This window comes from Ochotona princeps, chromosome 2 (assembly GCF_030435755.1).
Source record: "Ochotona princeps isolate mOchPri1 chromosome 2, mOchPri1.hap1, whole genome shotgun sequence".
Lineage (NCBI taxonomy): Eukaryota > Metazoa > Chordata > Mammalia > Lagomorpha > Ochotonidae > Ochotona > Ochotona princeps.
The window spans coordinates 23,797,492-23,824,728 of NC_080833.1; the positions used below are offsets into that span (position 1 = coordinate 23,797,492).

Consider the following 27,237-nt stretch of genomic DNA (forward strand, 5'->3'; position numbering starts at 1 on the left):
TCCCTGCACATTACCCTCATGGCAAATCTCGGCCCTACCTGTAACCCTGTTTCCTGACACTCACCCACTATAGGAGGATCTGTCCTCTGGCTCGTACTAGGCTGAGCCAAGAGCATCTTCTGGCTGGGCCCACTGCCTGATCCAGAGTGGGCGCTCTGGCAGTACAACCTGGATAGGCAGGAAATAATCCTGGTGAGAAGCATGAGTGGACCAGCCCAGGCCCTCCAAGTGGGCAGCACGTCCCAGCGAATCACCACAACTCAGTGTCTGGGCACATGCGGGGCTAAGCACTCAGGGAGGTCTCAGTCTGGGCCCCCCACTCATCCTGCCCTATTACAGTGTGTGCTGTCTACACAGCTTGAGCTCCAGGGAGCAGAGAAAGCTATGTAATACAGCCAGGTTGGGGGGACAGGTGAGGTGGTCACAGGTCCCCTCCCAGGGCCCAGGGAGTGGGTCTCAAGGCACTGGGCCCACAGCTGGCCCCAGGACCACTTCTGGCTGCTAGAGCTCCTGGCCCTGGATCCAGCAGCCTCAGATGCTGGCCTGGGAACTTCTGCTGCTGCTGGTCCCTCTGCTCTGCCCTCCTGCCCTTTCTGTCCCTTCTGCACCATGGGTACTGCTCCCTGCCCTGCTCCCATGGCAGTTCATTGTCCCTGAGATGACATAAAAGGGCTTGGTCAGCTGTAATAAAGAACCAGCGGCCTGGAGGAAATGAGCATGCCCAGTCCAGCGATTAGTGAAGCTTTTGATCTGGAGCAGCAGCCCCCACCCTCCCCAAGACTCCCCTGCACACACAGCAGGGAGCAACTCAAGGGTAAACTGAGGCAGGCTCCCCTGCATCTCAGCCACCCAAGGTGAAGAGGGAACCAGGAAGACTTGAGCTACAGCCTCATCCCCAAGGACTGTTCTCCTGGGGGCAGGTGTGGAAGGGGAAAAGGGGTGACTCCCAGTGGCCAGGTGGGAGGGGAACAGTTGTGGGTCACAGCAAGGCGGGCTGTCTGTACCCTCCTATGTCTGCAGCACTCCCCCACCCCACCCCAACACTATCCTCATTCTGGAAAGAATTTTCTGATTATTCTTATTCCAGAAAAAGAATTCAGATTCCCTCATCTCTCCACAGACCAAGCTCTCTTGGGGGGTCCACCCCTGCGTTTGCTCTCTCTTCCCCGTCCCTACCTCCTCGCACTCTGAACCCCTTTGGGAGAGCCCTCTTTGCGACCCGCCCCCTGACACCACCCTCTGGACCGCGGCAGCCCCCTCCAGTGCAGGGTCCCGGGACCACCTCCTCCGGGCCCCGGACCTCGCCCTCCTAGGGCCCTGGGGCGCGGGGAGGGGCGGCCGACAGCGCCGCTCCCGCCCCGCGGCCGCTCCCTCCCCGGCTCCTTCCCTCCCGGCCAGCCCCGGCGCCCCGCCCGCCGCCCGGCCGGCCCCTCCCGGCCGCTCCCCGCCGCCGCGCTCGCTCCGTCTCCGCCGCCCAAACTTTTCTCCGGGCGTCTTGTGCGGCGGCCGCCCCGGGCGCATGGGCGCCGCGCCGTAGGGGGCCTGAGCCCCGCGCCAGGTCCAGCCCGCAGCGCCATGGCGGCCCGCGCGCCCCCCGCCGCACCTGCGGCCGAGGAGTCGGGGGGTCCCGGCAGCCCCCCGCGCAGGAAGAAGTCCCGGTCCAGTGGGTCCGGCCTCCGCCGCGCCTTCGGCTGGTTGCGGGGCAAGCGGCGCAAGAAGAAGGCGGCGGGGACGGAGGGGGCCGAGTCGGCCGCCCCCCGGGTCAAGAAGGCGGACGACAAGACCAAGAAGGCCAAGGGCAAAGGCCGAGGTAAGACGTCTGGGGCACCTGGGCTGGGCGCCTGGCGGCGTCGATGGTGCGGCCGCGTGGTGGCTCATTGGGGTCCGTGATGCGTTGCGGGGGGCGGAGGGGGTGGCCTTGTAGGTGCTGGAGGTAGTGAAGAGCTCTGGGCTCAGCCCAGGCAACCCGCATCCAGCGCCGTCCCCTAGCGCTCTCCAGCCCCGTCTGGCTGGGAGCTGAGCCGGTGGGGGAGACCCCCAGCCGGCGGCCGGCGGGATCGCCTGGCTGAAGCAGGAAGTGGCGGCGGCGGTGAGGCCGTTCTCCCTCCCTCAGACTCTTCCAGGTTCTGCCCTCTGCTGAGTCAGGGGGGTCAGAGACTTGCTTCTGGCCCCGGGCCAAGGGGGAGAGGCAGGTGGCCTTGGGTGTCTGGGTGTGGGAGGGTCTCTCTGCCTCTGGAAGGTGGGTTTTGAGTTCCCAAGGGAGTTTCTGCCCGCCAGGGGAAGTTTGCGTTTTGAGGGGTGGGGGGATCCTCACAGAGGAACCAGTTGGGGCACAGCGTATCTTAGCTTAGTGTTGGCTCTTCTCAGCTAGCCGCTTGGACACTTACCTGGACCAGATCAGTGACAAGCTGCCACCTGCTAGTGGTGAGCTGACCGATGGATGCATGAACCAAAGCCCCCTCCCCAGCACTTGGTTCCCCAGCCCGGGTGTTGGAAGTATGTGTACAGCTGGGAGAAGCAGAGGGAATGGGGAGACCGTATGTGGGCTGGGAATACTCGAAACCCACCCGCAGCTCGTTACCAGTCTCTCTGAGTTCCAGCCCCTGGGTCCTTCCTCTTGCCTGGGTGCGCAGCCTGACAGGAGGGGAAGGTTTCCCGTGGCAGCCCAGCTGGGGCACCCGCGTCACCTGCGGTTCTTTCCCGTTTCGGTCTCCGCTTGCCTCTGCTTGTCTCTGCGGCAGGTGGGGTTTTCTGGGGCCTTGCCGACCTGGGCCAGCTACCTGGCCGAGACTCACTGCAGGGCTGAAGGTGAGGAAATGGCGGTGTGTGCTCCCGGGGCCCAGCTCTTTTCTCCTGTTTACCCTCCCCGCGTCCTTTAACCACCTCCTTGGAGGAGAGTTCTAAGGAACACTTTCAGGGCCAAGGAGAGGGTGAAAGCTTCTGGGTGGATTGCATCCAGCTCGACGTCCCTTTTGGATCGGGCCCTCTCCCCCTTCTGTGGCTCTGGCCACACGGAGGTGTCAGGAGGGCACTGAGGCTGGGGTGGCGGTGCCATGCCCTGAGGGGAAGCTTTGGGTGATGGGTGTTTCCCAGGTCCTAACAGGGACCTGGAGTGTGTTTGCAGGGATTCAGGCCAAAGCCATTCCATGGCATGGGGTGGAACTGCAGTAGGCCAGATGGTGGTCAGATCTGGAGGAGGCCGGGGGACTAGTGGTGCACCCCAGGGAAGGGGCTTCTCTCCGACCCTGGGCGGCCAGCATGGAACAGCATGCTGGAAGAGGTGAGTGCACAGCCCCCTGCTCCAGCAGCCTGGGGTGGGCAGCTAGGCCTGCTCTGGGCTTGTACTGGGTATCAGGTGGCTCTGGGCTTACCGGGAAGCAGCAGGTCGGCGGACGTGAGCCCACGTGCATGGGCGCCACCTCCCTGCCCCTAGCTCTTGTGTCCCCAGGTCTGAAGGTGGCCCTGGGCCGCCTGGAGGAAGTCCTGCTTCTTGTGCTCCAGCCTCCTATTATTCCAATTGTTTCCTTGTCACCCGCCTGGCCCAATCTCTTTTCTGTTTATTAAGAGAAATAAATCCGTTCTCTAATCTCCACTGGCACTGCTAGCCAGGAAGGGGAAACCCGGAGGAGGCTTAACTCTTTGAGGGAGAAGGAAGGTTTGGGAGATGGGGAGGCAGGCACAGATGGAAAATTCCTCAGAGGTCAGGGACCTTTTCTGGGCGAAGGTCACTGTCACCTGAGTTTCAGCGTCCAAACCAAAGACATAAGGGATTGGACCAGACTTGTACTCCAAGCACCTCTCTCTAAAGCTGACCTGTGCTTCTGTATCTCCCGAGGGCGTAGAGTGGGGGTGAAGGGTGGGGTTCTCACCCAGCCCACTCTCCTGATGGGAGATGACCTAGAGGGGCAGTCACCAGTTGGGCAAATTTAAAGGTTTCTTTATGCATTCATTTGAAAGGTGAAGTGACAGACACACGAGAGAGAGAGAGAGAGAGAGAGAGAGAGAGAGACATCTTCCATCTGCTGGTTCCCTCCCCAAATGTCCATACAGCTGGGGCTGGGCCGGGCCAGGGTGAAGTCAGGAACCTGACATTGCGTCCTGGTCTTTTGCATGGGGACAGGGCCATCACTGGCTGCTTCCCAGGCAGTAGGGAGCTGAATGGGAAATGGAGTAGCTGGGAGACTTGAATTTGTGCTGTGATATGGGATGCCAGGGTTCTTTTTTTTTTTTTTTTTTTTTTAAGATTTATTTATTTTTATTGGAAAGTCAAATATATGGAGAGGAGGAGAGACAGAGGAAGATCTTCCACCAGATGATTCACTCCCCAAGTGAGCACAATGGCTGGAGCTGAGCCGATCCAAAGCCAGGAGCCAGGAGCTTCTTCTGGGTCTCCCACGTGGATTCAGGATCCCACTGCCATCCTCTACCTCTTTCTCAGGTCACAAGCAGGGAGCTAGATGAGAAGTGGAGCTGCCGGGATTAGAACCGGTGCCCATATGAGATCCTGGTGTGTGCAAGGCGAGGACTTTAGTTGCTAGGCCACCGCGCCAGGCCCATTGATGCCAGGGTTTTTAGCAGTAGTTTAACCCACCCTGACAGCCACTCTGAGAGCTTAAATCCTAGCTGAGTTATTAGCAAGCCCTTTGAGAGTGAATAAGCATGTTGTCTATGGGTTCACTGACCCCATCACTGTCTCAGGGGGAGGAGGGGACCTCCTCCTGGGGGGGTGACCCTCTGGCTGGGTACTGCCTTGATAGTCTGTGTCCTTTCTGTCAGGCCAAGATTCTCACGACGCAGGTTACAGAAATCCTGGGAAAGCGCAGGCACGGCAGACATGCGAGAGATGGGTGCTCTAAATTTACTCCCCTGAAGGTTAAGGACTGACCTGGCAGGAACGGGCTCCTTGTCCCTTTTCACAGCCTCAGTTTCTCTCTCTCTCTCTTTTTCTAAGATTTATTTTTATTGGAAAGTCAGATATACAGAGAGGAAGAGAGACAGGAAGATCTTCCGTTCGCTGATTCACTCCCCAAGTGGCCACAGCGGCTGGAGCCTCTTTCAGGTCTTCCACATGGGTACAGGGTTCCAAGGTTTTGGGCTGTCCTTGACTGCCTTCCCAGATCACAAGCAGGGAGCTGAATGGAAAGTAGAGCAGACAGGACTCAAACCCCATATGGGATGCCAGCGTTTATAGATGAGGATTAGCCAATTGAGCCATTGCGCACTCCTTAGCCTCAGTTTTCTTATCCGTAACGTAGGGATAATGATCACTGGCTTTGCAGCGGCGTTCCAAGGATCATGTTAGAGGACAGCCATCTCAGTGCCCTGTGACCCTGAGAGCACAGTCCATAGAATGGCAGGTGCGGCCACTGTGACACAGGGCACCTGGGCACTCTATCAGCTCAGTCATTCTGATCTGTGTTTGGGAAACGGCTCATGTGGCTGCCCTTTAGGGTCCCCAGAGGAGGAAACTTGCAGAAGCTTGGAGTCCCACCTTTGGCCCACAGGAGGATTCAGATCTGAGAACAAGTTGTTAAAGGAAAACCAAACAAACACAAACAAGACTCCCTATTTTCCAGAACTTATCACCTGGACTGCAGACAAGTGTGTGGGGAGGAAGTGTGTCTGGGACGGGTGCCAGGACTGCAGCCTGGCAGGTCATCGGGAAGGCCTTCTGGGAGGAGGTGCACAGAGTGTACGAGGAGGAGGAGGCAGGGTCCCGGCTAACAAAAGGAAGAGAAGCACTGGGCAGCGCGCCATGGATCAGACCCCGACCACGGCAGGAGCATCTTCCCGGAGGTCTCCTGTTGTCTTTGAAGTGGCTGGAGGTAGACTGGGGAACCAGGAGAGGCAAAGGCCTTGGTGGAAGGTGAAAGTCAGTGGCTCAAGGTCACTCAGCTGTGGTCATTTGGAAATAAAAAAAGAATCTATTGGGTAGCGTCAGGCTTTGTTCAAGGTGATGGCATCCTGGAGGCTGGGACAGCTGAGGTCGCAGCCCCTGTGGCAGTGATGTCACTCACCACTCGTGTGGTCGGCTCCCAAATGCCACACTCCCCAATGCTCTGACCCTGGGTGTGTTTCTGACTCCAGAGAATAGCTGTTGCAGAGTGATCCTCCCCTCCATGGACGAGGGGTGGCACTTGGGATTTGGTGCCCACTTCCCACTCAGGGAGGCCCTGGGAGATTGAGCCTGCTGTGCTGTGTGCCGCTGGGCGGGGCCTGCGCCACCTCAGGCTGGCCAGGCCCTTTCTCTCTCTCTCTTTTTTTTTTTTATTGAAGCATCAGATATTCAGAGAGCAGGAGAGACAGAGAGGAAGATATCCTCCGTCTGATGATTCACTCCTCAGGTGGCTGCAGTGGTCAGAGCTGCACTGATACAAAGCCAGGGGCCAGGAGCCTCCTCCAGGTTTCCCAAGCAGGTGCAGGGTCCCAAGGCTTTGGGCCGTCCTCAACTGCCTTCCCAGGCCACAAACAGGGAGCTGGATGGGAAGTGGGGCTGCTGGGACAGAAACTGGTGCCCATATGGAATCCTGGTGCATGCAAGGCGAGGACTTTAGCCACTAGGCTACCATGCCAGACCCCAGGCCCTCTCTTGACACAGAAGGGGTTCATGAGGCCCATCATATCCTTCTGGCACCTAGGATCCTCTGAGTGTGAGAACCGGCTGGGGCGGGGGACACAGCACAGGGATGGGACCCATGTCTGGAAGGGAGAGTGTGTCTGTGGCCAGGCCCCAGTGACATTGTGACTTAGTGGCCTGTCTGTCCTGGGAAGGTGGGTAGGGCAAGTCCGCCAGGAAAGGAGCCTGTGGGATCTTCAGCCGAGTGGAGCCCCCAAAGAGACTTGCCCGAGGTGAGGACTGCTTCTTCTTTTTCTTTTTTTTTTTTTTTTAAGATTTACTTATTTTTATTGGAAAGGCAGATATACAGAGAGGAGGAGAGACAGAGAGGAAGATCTTCCATCCGATGGTTCACTCCCCAAGTGGCCTCAACGGCTGGAACAGCCAGAGCTGAGCCAATTTGAAGCCAGGAGCTAGGAGCCTCCCCAGGGCCTCCCACATGGGTGCAGGATCCCAAAGCTTTGGGCCGTCTGACTGCATTCCCAGGCCATAAGCCGGGAGGTGGATGGGAAGTGGGGCTGCTAGGATTAGAACCGGCACCCACATGGGATCCTGGTGTGTTCTAGGCAAGTACCTAAACTGCTACGCTATCGCGCCGGTCCCAGAGGATGGCTTCTCTTTGCCCTATATTTTCACCCTCTTATTGCCATGCTGCCCCGCCCCCTCTGACCCCCAGGATGTGTTGTCCAGCATCTCTCTGGCCAGTGAACTCCTATTCATCCGTCAAAGCCCAGCTCTACAATCATCCCCTCTGGATTATTCCCTATGGGGAAATGAGTACCCCTCCACTGCCCCCCAGCTCTGTAGCTGACTGAAAAGAGGTTTGGGTGCTTTACTGGTCACCTTCTTGGGTCCTTAGCTTGGACCAATGTCATGGGGGACCTGAGTCCCCTTGCTATGAGATGCATGCTGTAGGACAATGATTTCCATAAAGGAGTCCGGGGTTCATCCACATGTATGTGATAAAGTGGCTGCTCTAGGCTCCTGTGGGAGGATAGGCTTCAGGGCCTGGTGCCAGAGGGAGTCCCCCTTGTTTTTATCACAAGTGGTGCAAGTGCCTATTATGTGACAGTACTACTGAGTGCCTGCTCTGTGCCAGGCACTGTTCTGAGGACAAAGCAGAGATCACAGGCCTGGGCCTTGAGCACCTTAGAATTTGAATGTGTATTTGGGGAAGGGGGTAAAACACTGAACAAGCCCTTGAGGGTCTGAAAGTGTGGCTAGGGGCCCGTGTGGCAGCACAGCCAGCTAAGCTGCACGCACAGTGCCAGCTTTCCATATCAGAATGCAGATGCAAGTCCCAGCTGTTCTGCCTCCAGTCCAGCTCCCTGTTCAGGACCCTGGGAAAGCATGAAAAATGCCTCAAGTGTTTGGGTCCCTGTTAGCCATGTGAGAGACCCAGCTGGCATTCCTGGCTCCTGGCTTCCGTCTTGCCCAGCTCTGGCCATTGTAGCCATTTGGGGAGTGAATTAGTGGATGGAGGATGTCTCTGTGTGCCACTCTTTCCTTCAAATAAAAATAAACCTTTAAGAAAAAAAAAAGGGCAACTGAAGAGGCAGCGCAGAGGTTCCTGGAGGAACACCAAGGACAGGTTCCTTAGGGAGGTGGCCATGGCAAGGTGCTCGTGGCTCTGGAATCAGCAGAGGCTGGCACCAGTGACTCAAAGATCACCAAAGCTTACTGTTCTCAGGCCTGGGGGGCGGGGGAAGAGGAATGTGGCGGGTTGACCAGTTCTCCCCTCTGTCCAGCAGAAGACCTAGAGATGAGCGACTCTGCGCAGGTGGTGGGGGGTATCGGTATGAACTCCCAGAAACTGGGCATCTCTGGATCCCAATATGCAAAGCTGATGGCGGGAGATGCCACAGGGAGCCCTCCTGCCTCGTCCAGCTGGGCAGCTGAGGCCTAGAGGAGGAAGTGACTTGTTTAAGGTCACATGGCTTCCAGTGTCGGGGTGGAGCAGGCACCCACACCTACCATGCCAGCAATGCCAGCTGCCGCACTCCTTTGTTCAGACTTCAAACGGAAAAGGAAAATCTGGTGCTGGCGTGGAGAAGGGCCCCTGCCAGGCGTGGGAAGAGCCCAGGAGGAAGCAAGGCCCCGGAGCCTCCTGTCCCCGCAGCCCCCTAGTCCCCGCTCCCACTGCTAGCTTTCCACTGGGAGGGGCTCCTAGTCACTGCATCTGCCTTGCCTCCCCATCCTGAGCCTCCCCACCCGAAGCCCCCCCATCCCACACACACCCAGGCAGGGCTGATAGCTAAAAAGGGGGCCGAACTGTGTGGCCAGAAAGGTCCACTTGGGTTTGTCAGCAGTAGGCCTAACGAGAGCCTCCCCCTTCACCTGCTCCTTGGAAATCCCCTCTCCCCCAGCCCTCCAGGCCAGCCCCTGCTCGTGCTGTCACATGCTGAAGCTAGCTCGTGAGGGGGAGGTTTTGGCTGCAGCGAGCATGGTGCAGGGAAAGCAGCATATCCACTTCCTACCTATAGGCGCCATGGGCCTCCCTCCAGCCCCCTCTCTGACGTGACAAAGGTCAGCGGCTTCTTGAGGGAGTGTGACAGCTCTTTCCACCCGCAGCGTGGCGGTTCACTTCCTCGCTGGAAGGCAGATCTCCTTGCAGGGTGCCCAGCTCTACATGGTGTAGGTGAGGGGAGCAGATGGAGCCAGCTCAGCCAGCCCAGGGTGCAACCCTGACTTTTGCGGCCAAGCACATGATTCCCAGGAGGCCCAGTGGGGAGGTGACACTCCTCAAGTCTCTGTTACCAGACAAGGCCTGCACTGCCTTGCTCCTACTGCATCCCTCAGCAAGCCTAATCTCGTGGCTCCTGGAATCCTGGGCCATATCTCTCCTAGTCTTCTTCCTCTTTTTTTTTTAACTATTTATTTATTGGGCCCAGCGCGATAGCGTAGTGGCTAAAGTCCTCGCCTTGAACGCGCCAGGATCCCATATGGTCACTGGTTCTAATCCCGGTGGCCCCACTTCCCATCCACCTCCCTGCTTGTGTCCTGGGAAAGCAGTTGAGGATGGCCCAGTGCCTTGGGACCCTGCACCCGCGTGGGAGACCCGGAAGAGGTTCCTGGCTCCCGGCTTCAGATTGGCTCAGCTCCAACCGTTGAGACTGCTTGGGGAGTGAACCATCGAATGGAAGATCTTCCTCTCTGTCTCTCCTCCTCTCTGTATATTTGCCTTTCCAATAAAAAATAAATAAATCTTTAAAAAATAATAAAACTATTTATCTATTCAAAAGAGAGGGGGAAAAATCCCCCAAACAGAAAGGGCCAGCCCAGGCCAGGCCGAGATCTCCCGCTGGTCTCTCACATAGATGGCAGGAACTCAAACACTTGGACCGTCATCTGCTGCCTTCACAGGTGCATCAGCAGGAAGCAGGATCAGAAGTGGAGGAGTCAGACTCGAGTCAGCTCTCTGGTATGGGGTGCAGCCGTCCTGGGCTCTCCGGGCTATTTTATTTATTTAAATATTTATTTAAAAGGCAGGATAACACAGAGAGGAGAGACAGAAGCAGAGATCTCCCATTAGCTGATTCACTTCCTAATTGACCATAATGGTTTGGACTGTTGCAGGCCAAAGCCACGAGTCCAGAGCTGCTTCTGGGTCTCCCACTTGGGTGCCAGGGGCCCCAAACACTTGAGCCACCTTCTGCTGCTTTCCCAGGTGCATTAGCAGGGAACTGATCAGCAGTAGAACAGCTGACACTCAAGCCAGTCAGAACCATAAGGAATGCTGGCACTGTAGGCAGCAGCGTAACTACTCATGCCACAGTGCCAGCCTCTGGCCCATGTATTTTCTGTGCTACCTTCTTCTTCCCAGCAGTCCTAGCCCAACCTCTGTCATGTTCCTGGCTGTGGGCAGTACTCCTGGAGCCCATAGGAGTACTGCCCACAGTACAGGATCCTGGAGCCCACAGTGCCTTGGTAGTGACAATACTTGTGTGCCAACATCACCAGTGCCCAAATGCCACTATTACTATTACAGCTGGCATGCAAGGCCCACCTTGGCCACATCAGTAGTTTCTAGATGGCACACGCACTGTATGTTGGGACAATCACTGCTCTTTGAGAAACTTCTCTGGTTGGAAAGGCAGACGCCCCTGCCAAGAAGCCAGCGAGGCTAGGACACAATGTGCTGGGGGAGCCCTGAGGTGTGGTCAGCTCTGGGTCAGAGGGCATCAAACCTCAGGGTGCATGGAGCACCGAGCCAGGGGAGAAACAGGCTGTTGAGTAGGGCCGTGAGGACGAAATGACCCCTTTTAAGCAAAAGTGGGAGAGAAGACAGAGGTGTGAGAGCTTGGGGATTGCCGGGGGCCATGGGGCATGGAGAGTGCTTTTGTGTGTCTGGAGCTCTGGTTGTAAGGAGGGTGTGATCAGAGGTGGAGCAGCCCCTAGTACACCTGCTAGAGGCCAGTGGCAGGCACCTGCTGAGCCCTGTGCATCCTTACAAGCTCTGTGCCTGCCACTCACCATTCAGTTCCTGCAGCTGGATTTGCATGGTACTCTGAGGTGTTCTCTTGGCACCCCCACTCCACTGGCCCCCTTATGGGCCTCAAGTTTCCCATCTGTAAAGCAAGGGCACTGGGTCAGCAGATCTTTGAGCTTCCTTTCCAGCTTCATTTATTTGAAAGGCAGAATGAGAGAGAGCGAGCGAGCGAGAGAGCTCTTCCATCTCCTGATTTACTCCCCAGATGGCTATGATAGCTAGATACTCTTGATATGGGATGCCAGCGTTGCAGGTGGCTGCTTTACTCACTGTGCCCCAGTGCTGGCCCCAGCTTTGACATTAGGACCCTCTGTGCCAAGCAGGCAGACACACGCTCACTGCTGGGCATGCGGAATTGCTCAATGCATATTTTCTGAGGATGAACTGAATGCCACCCCCTCAGGGACTATGCTTTTGTCACCCTCAGACTAGCAAGAAATGGCCTTCAGGGAGTGTTGAGTTGAGCTTTCTTTTTCCTTTGTTTAAGATGTTTGGGTCTTATTATTATTTATTTTTACTTAAAAGAGCTACAGCAAGAGAGAGAGAGAGAGAGAGAGAGAGAGAAGCACACAGAGAGATTCCATCCACTAGTTCACTCCCCAAATAATGGAAATGCCTGGAACTGTGCTGTTCTGAAGCCAGAAGCCAGGAGTCTCTTCCGGGTCTCCTACACAGGTGCAAGGACCCAAGAACTTGGGCCATCTTCTGCTTTCCCAGGCCATCAGGAGGGAGCTAGAAAGGAAGTAGAGCAGCTGGGACTTGAATTTGCACACATATGGGATGCCAGCACTGCAGGTGGAGGATTAGCGTGCAAATCCCTGGGTTGAGCTTTAACTCTCCCATACTGCAAGGAAGGAAGAGGTGTCCTAGAGTTACTGGACATAAGTGGTCACCTGAGAGGCAGGCGGTTGGTGCAGTGACACTGCATTCCATATTAGAGTGCCTGGGTTTGAGTCCCAGCTCTGCTTTCTGCTCATGTGCACACTGGGAGGCAACAGAGAGCAGCTCAGGTGTGTGAAGGGCGTGAAGGGTGACTCGGGTTGAGTGTCCTGCTCCTGGCTACTTTAGAGTAAACCAGCCCAGGGAAGACCATTTCTCTCTCTGCCTCTTCTTTCTGTCAAATAGCATGAAAAAAACATTTTTTAATTTGTTTATTTTTATTAGAAAGGCAGATTTTACAGAGAAAAGGAGAGGCAGAGAGAAAGATTTTCCATCCTTTGGTTCATTTCCCAATAGCTGCAACAGCCATGGCCAAGTCAATCGGAAGCCAGGAACCAGGAGCTTCTTTAGGGTCTCCCACATGAGTGGAGGGCCCAAGCACCTGAGCCATCTTCTCCTGCTTTCCCAGGCCATAAACAGGAAGCTGGATGGGAAGTGGAGCAGCTAGGACACGAACCGGTGCTCCTATGGGATTCTGGCAATTGCAGGTGGAGGATTAGCCAGTTGAGCTACCATGCCAGCTCCCCGGAGGTGGTGGGAGAATTTTTAAGAAGTTATAGTTGGTTGGAGTCGTGGGTCTTTTGCAGGTGGTAGAAAGGATCAGCCATTCTACCACTTACAGTTTGGTCTCTGCTACACCATGCTGCTCCACACAGGAGAGGCACGTCACGTGATAGGAGAACACATCCTGGGCTGCATGGCCCTGGGCTGGACCCTGGGCCCAGGGGCACCTGTGAGGACGAAGAGGAACCTGTGGTACCGTCAGCGGTTTTTAGAAGAGCAAAGACTAGACGTGACCTTCAAAAAAAGCAAAGATTTGGGGTGGGGGGGTGTTTGGCCTAACGCTTAAGACGCCCCATCCCATACTGGAATACCTGGACCCCTGCACTGGGTCAGTACTGGGAGCCACCAGGTGCTGGGGTCCCTCCCATCCTGGGTGGAGTTCCCAGCTTCCACTGTCAGCCTGGCCCAGAACAGGCTACTGTAGGCATGAGGCAGCAGAGGGGGGCTTCCTGCCTCTCCAGTCAGTAAAAGGGAAAGCAAAGGGCCGGGTCAGGGGAGAAGTGGGAAGGGCGCGCAGTTCCAAGAAGCCGGAGGGGCATGCAACTGCAGCCGGACACCAGTGGTTCTTTGCGTCCTCCGGTGCCCACACACATAGAGACCAGCTGTCGCTGTGAGTGAGCACTCAACACACGCAACTGCAGTCATCCCATTGCACAAACACATGTTCATTACACAATCCTATAGACACACAAGTTCACGTACACACAGGCAGACGGTCACGTACTCCAGTGAACAAGGCTTGAGGGTATTCCACAGTAAGACAGAGAAGTACACACAGGAGACATCCCCAAAACAAAGTCACTGGTGTGGCCGCGACCACACGCTGTGTGATCCTGCAGAGGAGAACTCTCAGGCGTGCCTGAGCAGTTACATACAAAGGTCCAGTTACCGGCGCTTCAAGGTCAGGCACACACGTGGACAAACTGCAGAGGAACTGGCCGGAGCAGTGGGTATTGGTATCCGTCTGTGTTTTAGTCCTGCCTCAGTTGACTTAAAGAAACTTGGATTTGCCAGTCTGTAAAATGGATGACAAAACCCCCGGCTACCTTGCAGAATTACTTTGTGGGTGAAATGAAATAATGCACTAAAACAATCAGAAGTGCCTCGCTCACAGTAGTACTAAACACAAGGGTGCTAATAGTACTGTGAACACCATGCAGTACAGAAATACAGCCATTTCGATACGTTTGTATACGGGAGGTAAACAAGACACGTGACACTCACGGGGTGGTGGCTGGTGGGCCTTAGCGACTGCAGGACGCTGAAGCCCGTCTGCCTGAGCTCGGCTTCTAGCTCTTGCAGCTCCTCCGCGGTCCTCCGAGAGGCCTTCCCCCGGCCCGCCCCCGGCCCGCCCCCGGCCCACCCCCGGCCCCGGAGTGGGAGAGCGGGCGCCTCGCCGGCCCCACCTGGGCTTCCCGGACTGCTCGGGGCGGGGCGGCTCAGCAGGTCGCCCAGGTCCCGGGAGGGGCGGAACCGGCCGGCCGCGTGAGGCCCCGCCCCCGCCCGGCCATTGGCCGCAGCGCGCGGGGGCGGGGCCGAGCCGGGGCCGGGGGCGCCCGCGGTGGCCGCCCGCGAGTCGCGCTGCCTCCCTCCCGGGGCTGCGGGCCCGGCGGCCGGGCGGGCTGGGCCGCGCTCCGTGTCCCTCACCGGCTCCCGCGCCCGCCATGGGCAACTCACACCACAAGAGGAAGGCCCCCAGCGGTCCGCGGACCCGCAGCTTCTGGCGATTCGGGCGATCGGCGAAGCGGTCGGCAGGTAGGGGGGTGGGGTGGGGGCGGAGCAGGAGGGGAGGAGGGGTCTCCCCGCTGCAGCCATGGCTACCGCGACTGTCCCCTCTCGGGGCCCGGAAGGGGTGAGCGAGGGGCGGCCGAGGAGCCCCGGCCGACCCCACCCCTGGCGGGCACACACACGACATTGCAGACACACACCTCCACTGCCGCGCCCCCGCGAGGGGACGCGCGGTCCCGTGCGCGCAGGTACGCGCACCTTTGGCGGGCGCCTCACCTGCAGGTTCAGACACACCAGGCGCACACACATCCGCCCTGTAGGTACAGGTACCCAGGCTCTGAGACCCACGGAGGTGCCCTCTCCCCTCCGCACAACCAGGCTCCGGGGCAGAAGACCCCCCCCCCCAGGCCCGCGCGCACGGCCCTCAGGCCTGAGCCCCCAACAGGCTGAAAGTTTGCAGGAGGGAGGGGGAGACAAAGGTGGAGGGGGAAGCAGGAAACCTGGGGCTGGAGGCTCGGGACCGCCTCCGTCTGGCGCGGTCGGGAGTCAGACTGGTTCTCTCGGCTCGGCCCCCACCCCCACCCGTGCCACCGCGGCCCCTGCGCGCTCCCCGCCCCTCCCCCGAGGTCGCCGCCGCATCTCCCCCTTTACAATGCAGCCGCCGAGCTGGAACGCAGCCCTCCCCGGCTTGCTGCGGGATCCCTCCGCGGGTCGCATTCCAGGCTCCAGGGGGTGGGGAGCGCGCTGGGGGAAGGCCCGGGGCCCGGGAGATGGGATTCCTGCTCTCCCGAGCTGTGTGCGGCAGTTCTCAGGGCATTCCCAGGAGTGCCGGGGGAGGTGGAGGAGGGGCCGCGCAGGTGCCTGGTTGTGTCACCTAGCGAATACTGGGCTGGGAGGGGGAGGAGGGGCAGGGGAGTGGACCTGACCCTTATGCTCCTCCGGCGGCCTGGGGCGGGTTGCCTAGGGGCACCTGCTGCTTGGGGTCGACGAGAGAATCCGGAAGGGTCGCTGCGGAGGGAGAACCCACCGTGTGTTCCCTGGCTGGTCCGCATTCCTCGAGGTTCCGCACAGGAGCTGATGAGCTCATTCCTGCGCACTCGGGGGCTAGAAAAGCTCCTGGGCTAGGCCCGAGGGAACCCGCTCCTGTGTGTGAGCGCTGGTGACCTTGGGCAGTTTTGTTTGTTTGTTTTTGTTTTCACTTCTGTGCTTCCTGGCTCCCGGTAGAGGAGGGGTCCTCTCTGCAGAGTTGGGGGGGTTGCAGATCTTGGGTTAGATAATCTTTCAACACTCTTGTGTTTCTGGCTAACCATTTTCATCGATGAAGACACTGAGGTTGGGGGAGTGGGCGCTTGTTCAAGGTCATTACCTGCGGCGACCAGAACGTAATGGAACCCACGTAAGGAAAGAGCTAATTAGTTGGGGGGGAGCTCTCTGATTATTCCTCAGAGGGGAGGTGTCTCAGCAGTCTTCAAATCTCACCCACCTCTCCTAGAAGCCCAGCTGGGTGCAGGACTGGGACTCCTTGTCAGCTCTGAACTGATGGTTTGCTGAGAACAGCGGTGTGTCTGTTGGTGCTGGAGTGGAGGATAAGAAGGCTGTGTTTACCTGGCCTTGGAGGAAGGGGTCTGGGCTCCTAGCCCCTGCTGCCGCCAGCCCCGGGACAATAATCAGGCTAGTTGGAGTGGCTGCAAAACCAGCAAGCACTGTTAGACAACAACTGAAGTCAGACAACAACTGAAGTCCCAGCCGGGCCAGACCCCATCTAGGCCATGTTTCTGAGTTGGCATAGCTGCAAGACCCTTGGGTAGATGGGAACTGCTGGCTTAGGGTCAGTCCTGCATTGTTGATCAAGTGAGAGAGCCCAGGATTCACGCTGGTGGTGAAGCGCAAGGGTGAGCAAAGGCCCCGAGTTGAGACCCAGCATGGAGGCCCCATCCATGTGCCTCTCAGAAGTGATTTTGTTGTGAGTGTGAGCTGCAGTCCCTCTGCTTCTCCCCTAGCCCTTGCTTGTGCTGCCACAGGCCCAGGTGTGGGCTTGGAGCCTGAGTAACAGCCATTTGGTGAGTGGGTGAGGGCGGGGACAGGGCTGTCAGAGAGGGCTGGGATGTCTGTCACGAGTCCCGGGACCTGGTGTGTTAGGAAGATGGCTTCAGGGCCCAGGCAGGTGCAGGCAGGACAGGTTGAGAGGTGGGGTGCTGAGAGTGGAGGTTTCCTTGCAGCAATCCAGGGGAGAGGTGATGAGGTGAGGCCTGGGCACCCAGTGGGGGTTGGGAGAGTGGAGAGGAGTGGCAGCTGAAGACTTCTTGGAGGAGGCGGCCGCCTGAGTCGAATGTCAGGAGGAAGGCTGCCTGGTTGGGGCACGGAAGCCCAGAGCTAAGAGGACGGCCCTCTGTTAGCTAATTTACTTGTCTTCCGGTAGTCTGACTCTTCTCCCCCCATGGTACCCGTGAGGAAGTTGGAGCTCAGAGCAGGGACCCAGATACTGGCCCCACAGCTGGGAGAGAACCAAACCGAGCCTCCAGCCCTGGCCTGCCCACTGACAGAGGCCATGCGTGCGCTGGGGTGCTTCGGGGGGACATGTGGGTTTTGTCTTCTAGTTGGGAAACCAGACAGAGAAGGTCTGAGCCTTTGGGGAGCCATGATTCTTGGAGAGCGCAGTGAGTTGGAGGAGTGAGGACCAAGTACTGACGCCCCTGGCCTAGAGATGGAGCAGAGGAAGAGCTGAGACAGGGAAGGACTGACCCACTGGGTCACGTGGCCCTGGAGGGGAGAGAGAATGGGCTGGGGAACAGATGGAGGACTGAGCTCAGGGTAGTCAGGTGTGCCCATGGAGTCCTCCCTGCCACTGGCTGTCTTGTTCCCATCTTGCAGATGGGAAGGGTGAAGGATGGAACTGATGGAATCAGACCGCGTGGGATTGTTTTCTTTGGCAGTGCCCTCCTGCCTGGCGGGGCCACAGCTGAGTGAATGCCGGGGCTGTCCCCTGGTCTTCCGTGGCTCCTCCCCTTTCCTGGGGAGAGACTTGTGACCAACCACATGCTTGATAAGAGGCTGCCTTGGCCCTCTGTGATCTGAGGGGATCTGAGATCAGCTGAGCCCCTTTTCCATCCTGGACCCTAGCCCAGCCTTGGCAGCCGCCGCTGAGGGCCACTCCCACATGGCCCTCAGAACCTCGCACAGCACAGGTGAAGGGCCGCATGGGTGAAGGCCGAGGCTGAATGAAGGACACTGCCTGGCTAGCACCGTTGTCTGAGCTCAGACTTGGGCCTGGGATCCCCGAGTCTTCCCCAACAGCAGGGGCTTCAGGCTGCCAGAAGTGGCCCACTCACTGCCCAGAGATAGGGAACTGATGTTAAGTGGCCCTTATCAGGCCTTATCTTAATGGTCCTTAACTCCACTTGTGATTTGAGGAGAGCTTCCTAAAGAAGTGGGTGATTGGGAAGAACATGCTTTTGCAGAGCCTTGTTAGCCCAGTGACCTTGGGTAGGTCTGGTGAGAGGGATCTGGTGAGTCCGTGTGAATCTCTTGGTGAGTGCTGGCTTGTCGTGATTCTGTGAATGGAGAGGCCAAGGGCCTGGGTAGGTCCTTCTTTTGACCCCCATAGCCGGGATAGGGGGCCCCTTCCCCCACTTTCCTAGGCCCTCTGAAGGATGGGCGGACATTAGACCCACTTGACAGATGAGATGGATGCCCAGAGAGGCTGGTTTTTGTCCAAGGTTTGGAAAGCAGACCCTCCCCTCACTCCCGACTTCCAACCCTTTCTGTTCCCGACCTCATGGCGGCTGTTCCTCTGATATATATGGGAGATGGAGCCAGTCGGGCCTCAAAGGAAGGACAGAAGGACAGGGGCTGCAAAGTCAGGGGTGGTTCTGGATGGAGAGGGACTTATTACGACATTGTCAGGGGCCAACACTGGCCTGGCAACTTCGATGGTGTTTTTTTTTTTTTTTAATTGTATTATTGTAGCTAATGCCTCCTGGCACCAGTCCCCCCCAGGGTGCCCTGTGGGGTGGGATCTTCCTGCCCTGTGCCCCAATATTTACCTTAGAACCTGCCTGGCTGCTCTGCCCCCGCTGGGGTGGGGCTGGACACTGGTGGCAGATGGGAGGGGAGTCCCCTGCTGCAGAGGTGCGGTGTACCGCTCCCTTTCGGTATGGGTTGGGGCTCAGCTCCTCCTTCTCCCCAAGTCACCTGTTAATGTTCTCAGACTTGACTAAGGTCTTTGCAGTGACAAACCCAGGTTCAAATCTAGGTGACCTTGAACAAGTCTATCGCCTTCCCCTGAGCCTCCTTGTGCCTCTTTGGAAAAGGGAAGTATGACCGGTGCCTTTCAGGGCAGAGATGGGAGGCAAAGTGTGTTGAGAACTGCCTGGGTCCTCCACCTTGGAAGTGTGTTATGTTCTGTTCCCTTTGACTCAGCCCTACGGGAAGGGAATCCACCACCCACGCTACTGCGGCTTCTGCTCCCGCCTCTAGAATGTGTGACCTGGGGAAGGCCCTGGTCCCCTTGGGGCCTTCATTTGTCCAGCTGGACAGCGAAGGGCGGAGGCCTCTGACTAACCCTGAATGCTGGCTCTGGGGCTGGCCGGGGGCAGTAGAAACAGGACTGGGAGTGGGAAGCAGGCCATCTGGAGGGTTCCAGCTTCTGAGCAAGGCCACCTGGACAGCACCGCCCTCCCCCTCTCATTCCTCTCCCCTGAGTCAGGCCTGCCAGGCTGTGGGTGCTATTGCCCCCACCCCTCTCTCTGGAATGGGGCAGGTTGAGGCCTCACCCCATGGAGGAGGTTGCCAAGACTGCGTGTGCGCATGTGCGTGGCCTTGGCGGGCGGCCCTCTCTTCCTCCCTCCCCTCCTCTCCATTCTTCCCTGTCCTCAGGCTCAGGAAAGCCCCTGAGTGGTGGCTGTGTGCACCTGCCTTCCTGTGCATGCAAGCACTTGGCAGGCTCTGAGGTATAATCTGTGAGGTGGACAGGGACCCGGATGTGTTTTGTGGGTGTGGTCCTGAGAGGGCCCACCTGTGGAGGTGGCCCTGGGGAGCAAGCATGTCTCAGTGGACTGTATTGCAGCTCCTGCATTTGCCTGGGTACTTTCTGGGGTGTCCCGTGTGTTGGGGGTTGTGGCCTGGGAACTGGGCCTCCTCTCCCATCCTTCAAAGCCTCCTCCCTCAGGCAGGCCTCAGGACAGGTGGAGGCTTCCCTGAGGCCCCGGCTGCACCTGTGGGCCATGACGAAACAGGAAGCCCCAGCAGTGCAGGGGGGTGGGGAGAGAGGGCAGACACTGTGACCATGGCAGGGTCCTTCAGGTTTTTGTGGAGGTGCCTGCTCTTTCCCCTGAGATCCAGGTTATTGAGTCCCTTCCCAGGCACACCCTTGGTGTGTAGACCTGGTCCTGGGGTGGCTCTGAGAGGCCCTAGGTTCTGGGCAGGCTGTTGTTGCTGGGTCAACCAGATGTTATCAACTGTGAGAGCCTTGGATCCTGTAGGGATCTGCAGCTGTGGCCTTGACTTTCAGCTATGGGGTCTGGGACCTCCAGGACCTAATGTTTCCTTGCCCGCTCCCATTACCAGCTCCTCCTGTCCACTCTTAGCAGGCACTCGGCCCTTAATGTACAGTTAGGGGGAAGCTGGGGATGGCTGCTCTGCTTGTTGAAGACCTAAAGCAGAAGGTCCTAGAAAGTCACCCAGCTGTCTAGGCCTCACGGCTCAGTGATGAGCTGCTACGAGAGAACTTTCCAACCCCTCCCTTGACGGCTGATGTAAAATCTTAGGAGGTCAAGAGCCAGCATTGTGACGTCAAGCTGCTTCCTGCGATGCTTGCATGCCATATGTTCGTCGGTTTGAGTCTGGGCTGCACCACTTCCAATCCTGCTCCCTGCTAATGTACCTGCGAAAGCAGTGAAAGATGGCCAGAAATGCTTGGCCCCCAACAGGAGATCCAGAAAAAACTCCTGGCTCCTGCCTTTGGCAGGGTTCAGCCCTGACTCTTGCAGCCATCTGGGAAGTAAACCAGTGGGTGGACAGAATCCCCCCACCTCTCTCTCTCTCTCTCTCTCTCTCTCTCTCTCTCTCTCTCTCTCTCTCTGTAACTGTACCTTTCAAACAAGTAAATCAGTCTTTAAAGAGAAAAGCAGATCTAACAGAGCAGAGACTGTGCTTTGGGTTCTGTCAGCATCTGACTCAATGCCAGGCATGATTAAACACCAGCCCAGGTTGATCTGCTGCTGCTTTCTGGGTGTGTGGGGCTGAGAAGAGTCCAGGGTTGGGGGGTGTCTGGCCTGGGCGGAGCAGGAGGGGGACAGGGCATGAAGCCTGCAGCCTGTAGAGATGGTGGGGTCCCCTGGCTGCTGTTCTTGGGCAGCCGATGGGCAAGGTATTCGGTTTCTGCTTGCTCCGAGTCAGAGGGCCTCTCGGTCACTCACCAGTGCAGACCACAGAGACCACTTTAGAATGCTTGTTTTTTCTGACCTCCATTTCTTTCTTTTTTTTTCTTTTTAAGATTTATTTCTTTTTATTGCAAAGTCAGATATACAGAGAGGAGGAGAGACAGAGAGGAAGATCTTCTGTCCGATGGTTCTCTCCCCAAGTGACTGCAACAGCTGGGGCTGCACCAATCCAAAGCCAGGAGCCAGGAACTTCCTCCAGGTCTCCCACGTGGGTGCAGGGTCCCAAAGCCTTGGACCGTCCTCGACTGCTTTCTCAGGCCACAAGCAGGGAGCTGGATGGGAAGTGAAGCGAGGCTATTGGGATTAGAACCGGCGCCCATATGGAATCCCGGGGCGTTCAAGGCGAGTACTTTAGCCACTAGGCCACTGCGCTGGGCCCTGACCTTCATTTCTACCTCCGCCAAATGGGGTTTCAAGTGCCTACCTGCTAGAGCTGTGTTTTTTTTTTTTTTTTAATTAATTTTTATTACCTGAAAGACAGATTTACAGAGAGAAGGTGAGATAGAGAAGTCTTACATTTGCTGGTTTACGTCTCAGATGGCCCCACCGCACCCTTATAACCACACCTCTGCTGCTCCCACACAGCCCCCTCAGCAGGCCTCTGTGCACTGATGTCGCTCCCTCGGAGACCCTGCCCCACAGTCACACAGGTCTCGCTCATGGGGGACTTTCCTCACCAGGGTTTTCTGAGACAGCTTGTGTAAAGGCGTCCTTTCCCTTGGCGCTCCCGGGGGCCTCACTACCTTGGGCTCACAAATTCTATAGCTAAGTCATGTGCTTCTCTGCCATTATAGCTTGTGTCAGGCGCTGATTTCGGCACTGGGGATACACTGATGAACAAGGTCAAGTTCTCTGTAGGCTGTCACCTCCAGTACTAGCTTCCTAAATATTTGCTGATCAAGGGCCCGGCGGTGTGGCCTAGTGGCTAAGGTCCTCGCCTTGAACATCCTGGGATCCCATATGGGCACCGGTTCTAATCCCGGCAGCTCCAGTTCCCATCCAGCTCCCTGCCTGTGGCCTGGGAAAGCAGTCGAGGACGGCCCAATGCATTGGGACCCTGCACCCGTGTGGGAGACCCGGAAGAGGTTCCAGGTTCCCGGCTTTGGATCGGCGCACATCGGCCCGTTGCGGCTCTCTGTCTCTCCTCCTCTCTGTATATCTGACTTTGTAATAAAATAAATAAATCTTTAAAAAAAAATATTTGCTGATCAAGTGACTGAATACTGTGGACTTATTTTCCTGAGAGGTCATGAATTGTAGGTGATAGGGCTGGGCTTGAACCTGCATCTGGACCTGACTTCCTCTTTTCTCCCTATCCCTCCCTCCCTCTCTCTCTCTATCCCTTTCTGTTTTTAGTTCAAGAGACATAGACAAGACATTAACTGAGCATCTACTGGATCGCTCCCCAAATTGCTACAAAGACTGGGGCTGGGCTGGGCCGGGCTGAGCCAGAGCTGGGAAACCCAGCCGAGTGACGAAGTACTTGAGTCATCACCTATGCCTTCCAGGGTCTACACTGTCAGCTGGAGCTGACAGCTAGATCCAGGAATTGAGCTCAAGTACTGCTCCAGTACAGGACACAGGGGTCTTAATTGGCCTCTTGATCACTAGACCAAATATCTGACCCTCCCTCTCTTTTTAAAAAAGATTTATTTATTTGAGGGTCCAGCACTAGTCTAGTGGCTAAAGCTCTTGCCTTGCATGCACCAGAATCCCATATGGGCACTGATTCTAATCCTGGCAGCCCTACTTCCCATCCAGCTTTCTCCTTGTGGCCTGGGGAAGCAGTCGAGGACAGCCCAAAGCCTTGGGACCCTGCACCTGCTTGGGAGACCTGGAGGAAGTTCCTGGCTCCTGGCTTCAGATTGGCTGGGTTCCGGCCATTGCAACCATTTGGGGAGTGAGTCAGCAGACAGATCTTCCTTTCTGTCTCTCCTCTCTATATATTTGACTTTCGAATACAAATAATTAAAAGATTAATTTAAAAAGATTTATTTATTTGAAAGAATTACAGAGAAGGAGGGAAAGATAAAGAGATTTTTTTTTCCTTGTTCACTCCTCAAATTGCCACAGTGGCTGGAGTTGGACCAGGTCATATCCAAGAGCATGGAATTCCATCCAGTCTCTCATGTGGGTGGCAGGGCCCAAGTCTCTGAGTCATCTTCTGATACTGTTTGCATTAGCAGGAAGCTGGGATTAGAAACAGAGCAGCCAGACTTGAACTGGTGTTCTAATATGGGATGTTGATGTCAACTGCAGTGGTTTAGCCTACTTTGCCACAATGCTGACTTTACTACCCCCTTTTTAAATGATTTTATTTTTATTTTTATTGCAAAGTCAGATATACAGAGAGGAGGAGAGACAGAGAGGAAGATCTTCTGTCTGATGATTCACTCCCCAAGTGAGCTGCAACGACCGGGGCTGCACTGATCCGAAGCCAGGAGCCAGGAACTTCCTCCAGGTCTCCCACGCGGGTGCAGGAACCCAAGGCTTTGGGCTGTCTGTCCTCGACTGCTTTCCCAGGCCACAAGCAGGGAGCTGGATGGGAAGTCGAGCTGCCGGGACTAGAACCGGTGCCCAAATGGGATCCCTGTGCATTCAAGGCGAGTAGCCACTGGGCCACTGCACCTGGCCTTTCTTCCCCTTTTATTTATTTATTTTTTTAATTGAGAGGTAGAGTGAGATTGAATTGCTTCACTCTCTAGATGTCTGCAGTGTCTGGCTGGGGCTGTGATGGGCCCCAGCTGGAAGGCAGGAGCTCTTTCAGGGCTCCCAGGTGGAACCCATTCCTTTTGGCCCCTCTTCACCTCTCCCACTGGGGTTAGCACTTAATCACAAGCTGGCATGAAGAGTCAGAGTTGGTTCCTGAGCCCAGGGACTCAGGAGCAGGCAGGGCAGCTGCCTGCCTCCTGGCTTTTTTGCTCGTTCTGTGCTCCTGGCCAGGGCAGTCCCAGAGTGGGGTCAGGGAAGGGTAGCTGGGTCAGAGGAGCTGGAGGGCTGTGCCAAAGTCCTGCTTGTGCGATGATGTCACGTTACCAAAGGGGGAAGAAGGTCTCTCTGGAAAGTGTGGGGCTGAACAAGCACAGGGGACAGAGGTAGTGGCCTGCAGCCACTCTGGTTCTGCTCCGCGCCTTCCCCTGGCTTCCCAGTAAGTGTCATGGATGCTGGGCCAAGTTCCCCCGCACCCCATGGGAGCCCTGGGCTTCTGCCCGACTGCCCCATTATTGCCACCAGTCAGTAGGGCTTAGAGGTGGGCACTATGCCAAGTGTATGCTGGTGGCCCTGTCCCTCCCATCTGGCAGCCTTAGCTCACTGCTCCCAGACCCCGACCCCACACCCCGCTGGAATTGAGAATCTTTAGCTTTTGTCATTGTGCTCTCCCACCAGAGCAGCGAATGCATGAGACCTTGTGCCTCAGTTTCCCTCCTGTGCCTTGCACCCTTCTGGAGGGGCGGGGTTGGCAGGTGGGCGGGATCAGTGGCGAAGGTGGGAGGAGGACCTGGAGCAGCCCCTCCCCCTCTGCTTGGAGCGGCGGTGCTGTTTGGCTTTAGTGCTGGGTCATGGTGAAGACGCTGCGCGGCGCTCGCCAGAGGCTGGGAGAGGGGAAGGTGGCGAGTGGTACCCGCGGCCATGGTGGTGCTCCTGGGCCGCCACCTGCCCGCGCTTCTTGGGCTGTTTAAGAAGAAGGGTGAGTGGGTGTGGCTGCCCTGGGAGAGGAGGGATCCGGGACAGAAACCTCCTGGTGGCTAAGCTGGACGCTGAGAAAAACAGGGATGGAGGCTGGGAAGCAGTGATGGGTTGGGGGAGGGGGCCGCTGCTGAGGCCAGAGTCTCTAGGCCTGCCTTTGTCCATCCAGCTGCTTTGTTGCCGCTTTATCTGGGTCCAGTTTGTGACTGGGAGGAGGGAAGCCAGGTGTCCTGACCTTGAGGCTCTGCCGCCCACCTGCAGGGATGCTGTGGTTTCCAGGAGCTGGAGCAGAGGCAGGCAAAACAGTTCCACAGGGAGTTTTTTCTTGAAAGGGGGCAGGGGGCTTAGAGGTCGAAGGTGGAGGGACCTGTTATGCCCCTTTTCCAAAGAGAGCTCCACCTTCCCAAAAGTGGACCAGGGAGTGACGCAGGAGTCCCCTCTGGAAACCAAGAGTGTGGTCCTGGCTCCCATTTGCTAGGTGACCTTAGCCTGGGCTTTCCCCCTTGGAACCTGTTTTCCGCGCTTGTCAAATTGGGGTGGGGAGGAGGTTGGGCATCTGGGGTTGTGGATGAAAACTTCCGGCCCAGTCCCCTGGGGAACCCCTTGGTGAGGACCGTGCTACAGAAGGCAGGAAGGGTTGGGTGGGGTATCTAGGAAGGCCCCTGACATCTAGGGCACCGCCCTGACCAAGGTGCTGCCAAGGTCATGTGACCCTCCTGGCGCTTTTGCTTATGTTGTGGGTTTCATATAAAGAGGGGCGGGACTGTGAAGTGCTGACACAGCCCCCCCACCATCCCCAGGATTAGATGACCAACCCCTCCATGGGCGGGGCTTGTAACTGGATCCTTTGTAATGGATCGGACTCCTCTGCACCCAGGGCCAGGGCCCCTGGGAGGGGGCTGGGGGGACACCTGGCATGGTCTCCCCAGCGGGGAGCCTGCAGCTTCTTGGCTGGGACTGGCAGGGCCTGGGCCCTTCTTCCCTTGCCCATCCTTCTGAGGGTCAGCCACATGGGTGAGTAGGGAATACACAAGGCTGTATTCCTGGCTATATTGCCTCCCCCGCCTCCCTCCATGTTTTTTCTGATCATCTGGATAGGATTCCTGCCTGCTCCCTATCTTTCCTGGCCTCCCTTGGGGTCTTCTTTCTTGGACCAGGGCCCAGAGGTTTTACTAAAAGTTTGGCTTGGTTTCGTATAAAGTGGCTTGGGGTCTGGAGACCAGAGAAATATGTGTGCTGTGGGCTGCGTGTGGCTCATGTGGGACCCTGGGTAACATGGGGATATGCCCGCCCCCCAGTGGTCGAGGGCCCTGCGTCTGGGGAGCTGTGTGTGTTGGGGAAGCATCCCAGGATGATGGGTCATGTGTCCTGGTGGAGGCGGGGGGAGTGGGGATCGCATGTCTCTGCAGGGGCTGTGTGCAGGTTGGGCACTGTCGATGTCCTTGTAGGGGGTGCCCGCGCCTGCTTAGGACCTGGATGTCTGCCAGCCTCACCCCCTCCCTCCTCCATCCCACCAGGCTCTGCCAAGGGTGAGAGTGACAAGCGGCAGAGTGTTGGGTCCGGCCAGGGGCCTGGGTCTGTAGTAGAGGAGCACCAGGACAATGTCTTCTTTCCCAGTGGACGGCCGCCGCACCTGGAGGAGCTGCACACTCAGGCCCAGGAGGGGCTCCGCTCCCTCCAGCAGCAAGGTACCACGCCTTTCCCTGCCGCGGATCCACTTAGCTCCCAAGGTTGGGGGCCTGGCCCAACACACCCTTCTGGTATCTTCTAGAAAGACAGAAGTTGAGCAAGAGTGGCTGGGACCATGGAGACACCCAGAGCATCCAGGTGAGCTCTGCTCACCCCCTGGCGGCCCCCCAACCCCTTCGGATGCCTCCTTCCCTGGCAGATTGCTCCAGCTGTTGGCAGCTCAGGGCTGGGCTATGCTGGGAGGCAGAGGGGGTATGAAGGAGGCAGCCCCACCCTGGCCAGGGCCTGATCTCCCGCTTCTATCATAGTCCTCCCGGACGGGACCAGATGAAGACAGCATCTCCTTCTGCAGCCAGACCACATCCTACACGGCTGAGAGCTCCACGGCTGAGGACGCTCTTTCCATCCGTTCTGAGATGATCCAGCGCAAAGGTGTCTACTTGCTGGCCAGGATTCCTGGGCAGGGGCAAGGGCAGGTGGTGCACACTTGGGACCCAGTACCTGGTGCTTGCCTTGTTCCTCCTAGCCCAGAGTTCCTGTAGGGTCTGGGACTTGGGGCATTCAGGAAACACAGTATGCTGTGTCCTTCCTGGAGAATCACAATGCCTGTGAACTGGTTTTGAGGCATGGTGTTACCATGTGCCAGCTGTGTGACCTTGGGCACACCCTTACCCTTCTGGAGCCTCTGTTTGATGTTCTGTAAATATTCAAATGAATGCCAAGTGTTTTGAGCCTGCCAACACACGCATAATCACGTTTCCTAAACAGAAATGACTGTTGCAAGCATTCTGCAGTTGGGTACAACTGAGCTTTGTCCACACCGACTTGACTGCAAATAGCTTCCCTTCTTAGTCCATTAAGGTAGTGTGCTCTGTGGAATGTGCCTCATCCTGTTGCTCTAACGGTTTTTTTCTCTCCCTTCCCCTTGGCCCCCAGGCTCCACCTTCCGACCCCATGACTCATTTCCAAAGTCATCTGGGAAGTCAGGGCGGCGGCGACGGGAGCGGCGGAGCACGGTGCTGGGTCTGCCACAGCATGTGCAGAAAGAACTTGGTGAGTGCTGGCCTGGGAAGGCAGTAGTGGCG

At 57.1% G+C, this 27,237-nt stretch overlaps 1 protein-coding gene across 2 annotated transcripts in view; it reads left to right on the forward strand.

Moving 5' to 3' along the window:
• Positions 1 to 1,437: 1,437 nt before the first annotated feature.
• The window catches only part of KIAA1522 (KIAA1522 ortholog), a 29,859-nt gene continuing 4,059 nt past the window's right edge, over positions 1,438 to 27,237 (forward strand). The window contains exons 1-5 of one of the 2 annotated variants that reach the window (XM_058678403.1): positions 1,438 to 1,810; positions 25,981 to 26,151; positions 26,235 to 26,290; positions 26,461 to 26,584; positions 27,089 to 27,205. In XM_058678403.1, the coding sequence (XP_058534386.1) occupies positions 1,576 to 1,810; positions 25,981 to 26,151; positions 26,235 to 26,290; positions 26,461 to 26,584; positions 27,089 to 27,205 (703 nt within the window). In that variant the 5' untranslated portion in view covers positions 1,438 to 1,575. Of the gene's footprint in view, positions 1,811 to 14,171; positions 14,364 to 25,980; positions 26,152 to 26,234; positions 26,291 to 26,460; positions 26,585 to 27,088; positions 27,206 to 27,237 lie in introns of those variants that run through there. The other variant, XM_036494235.2, reaches the window with a different exon arrangement.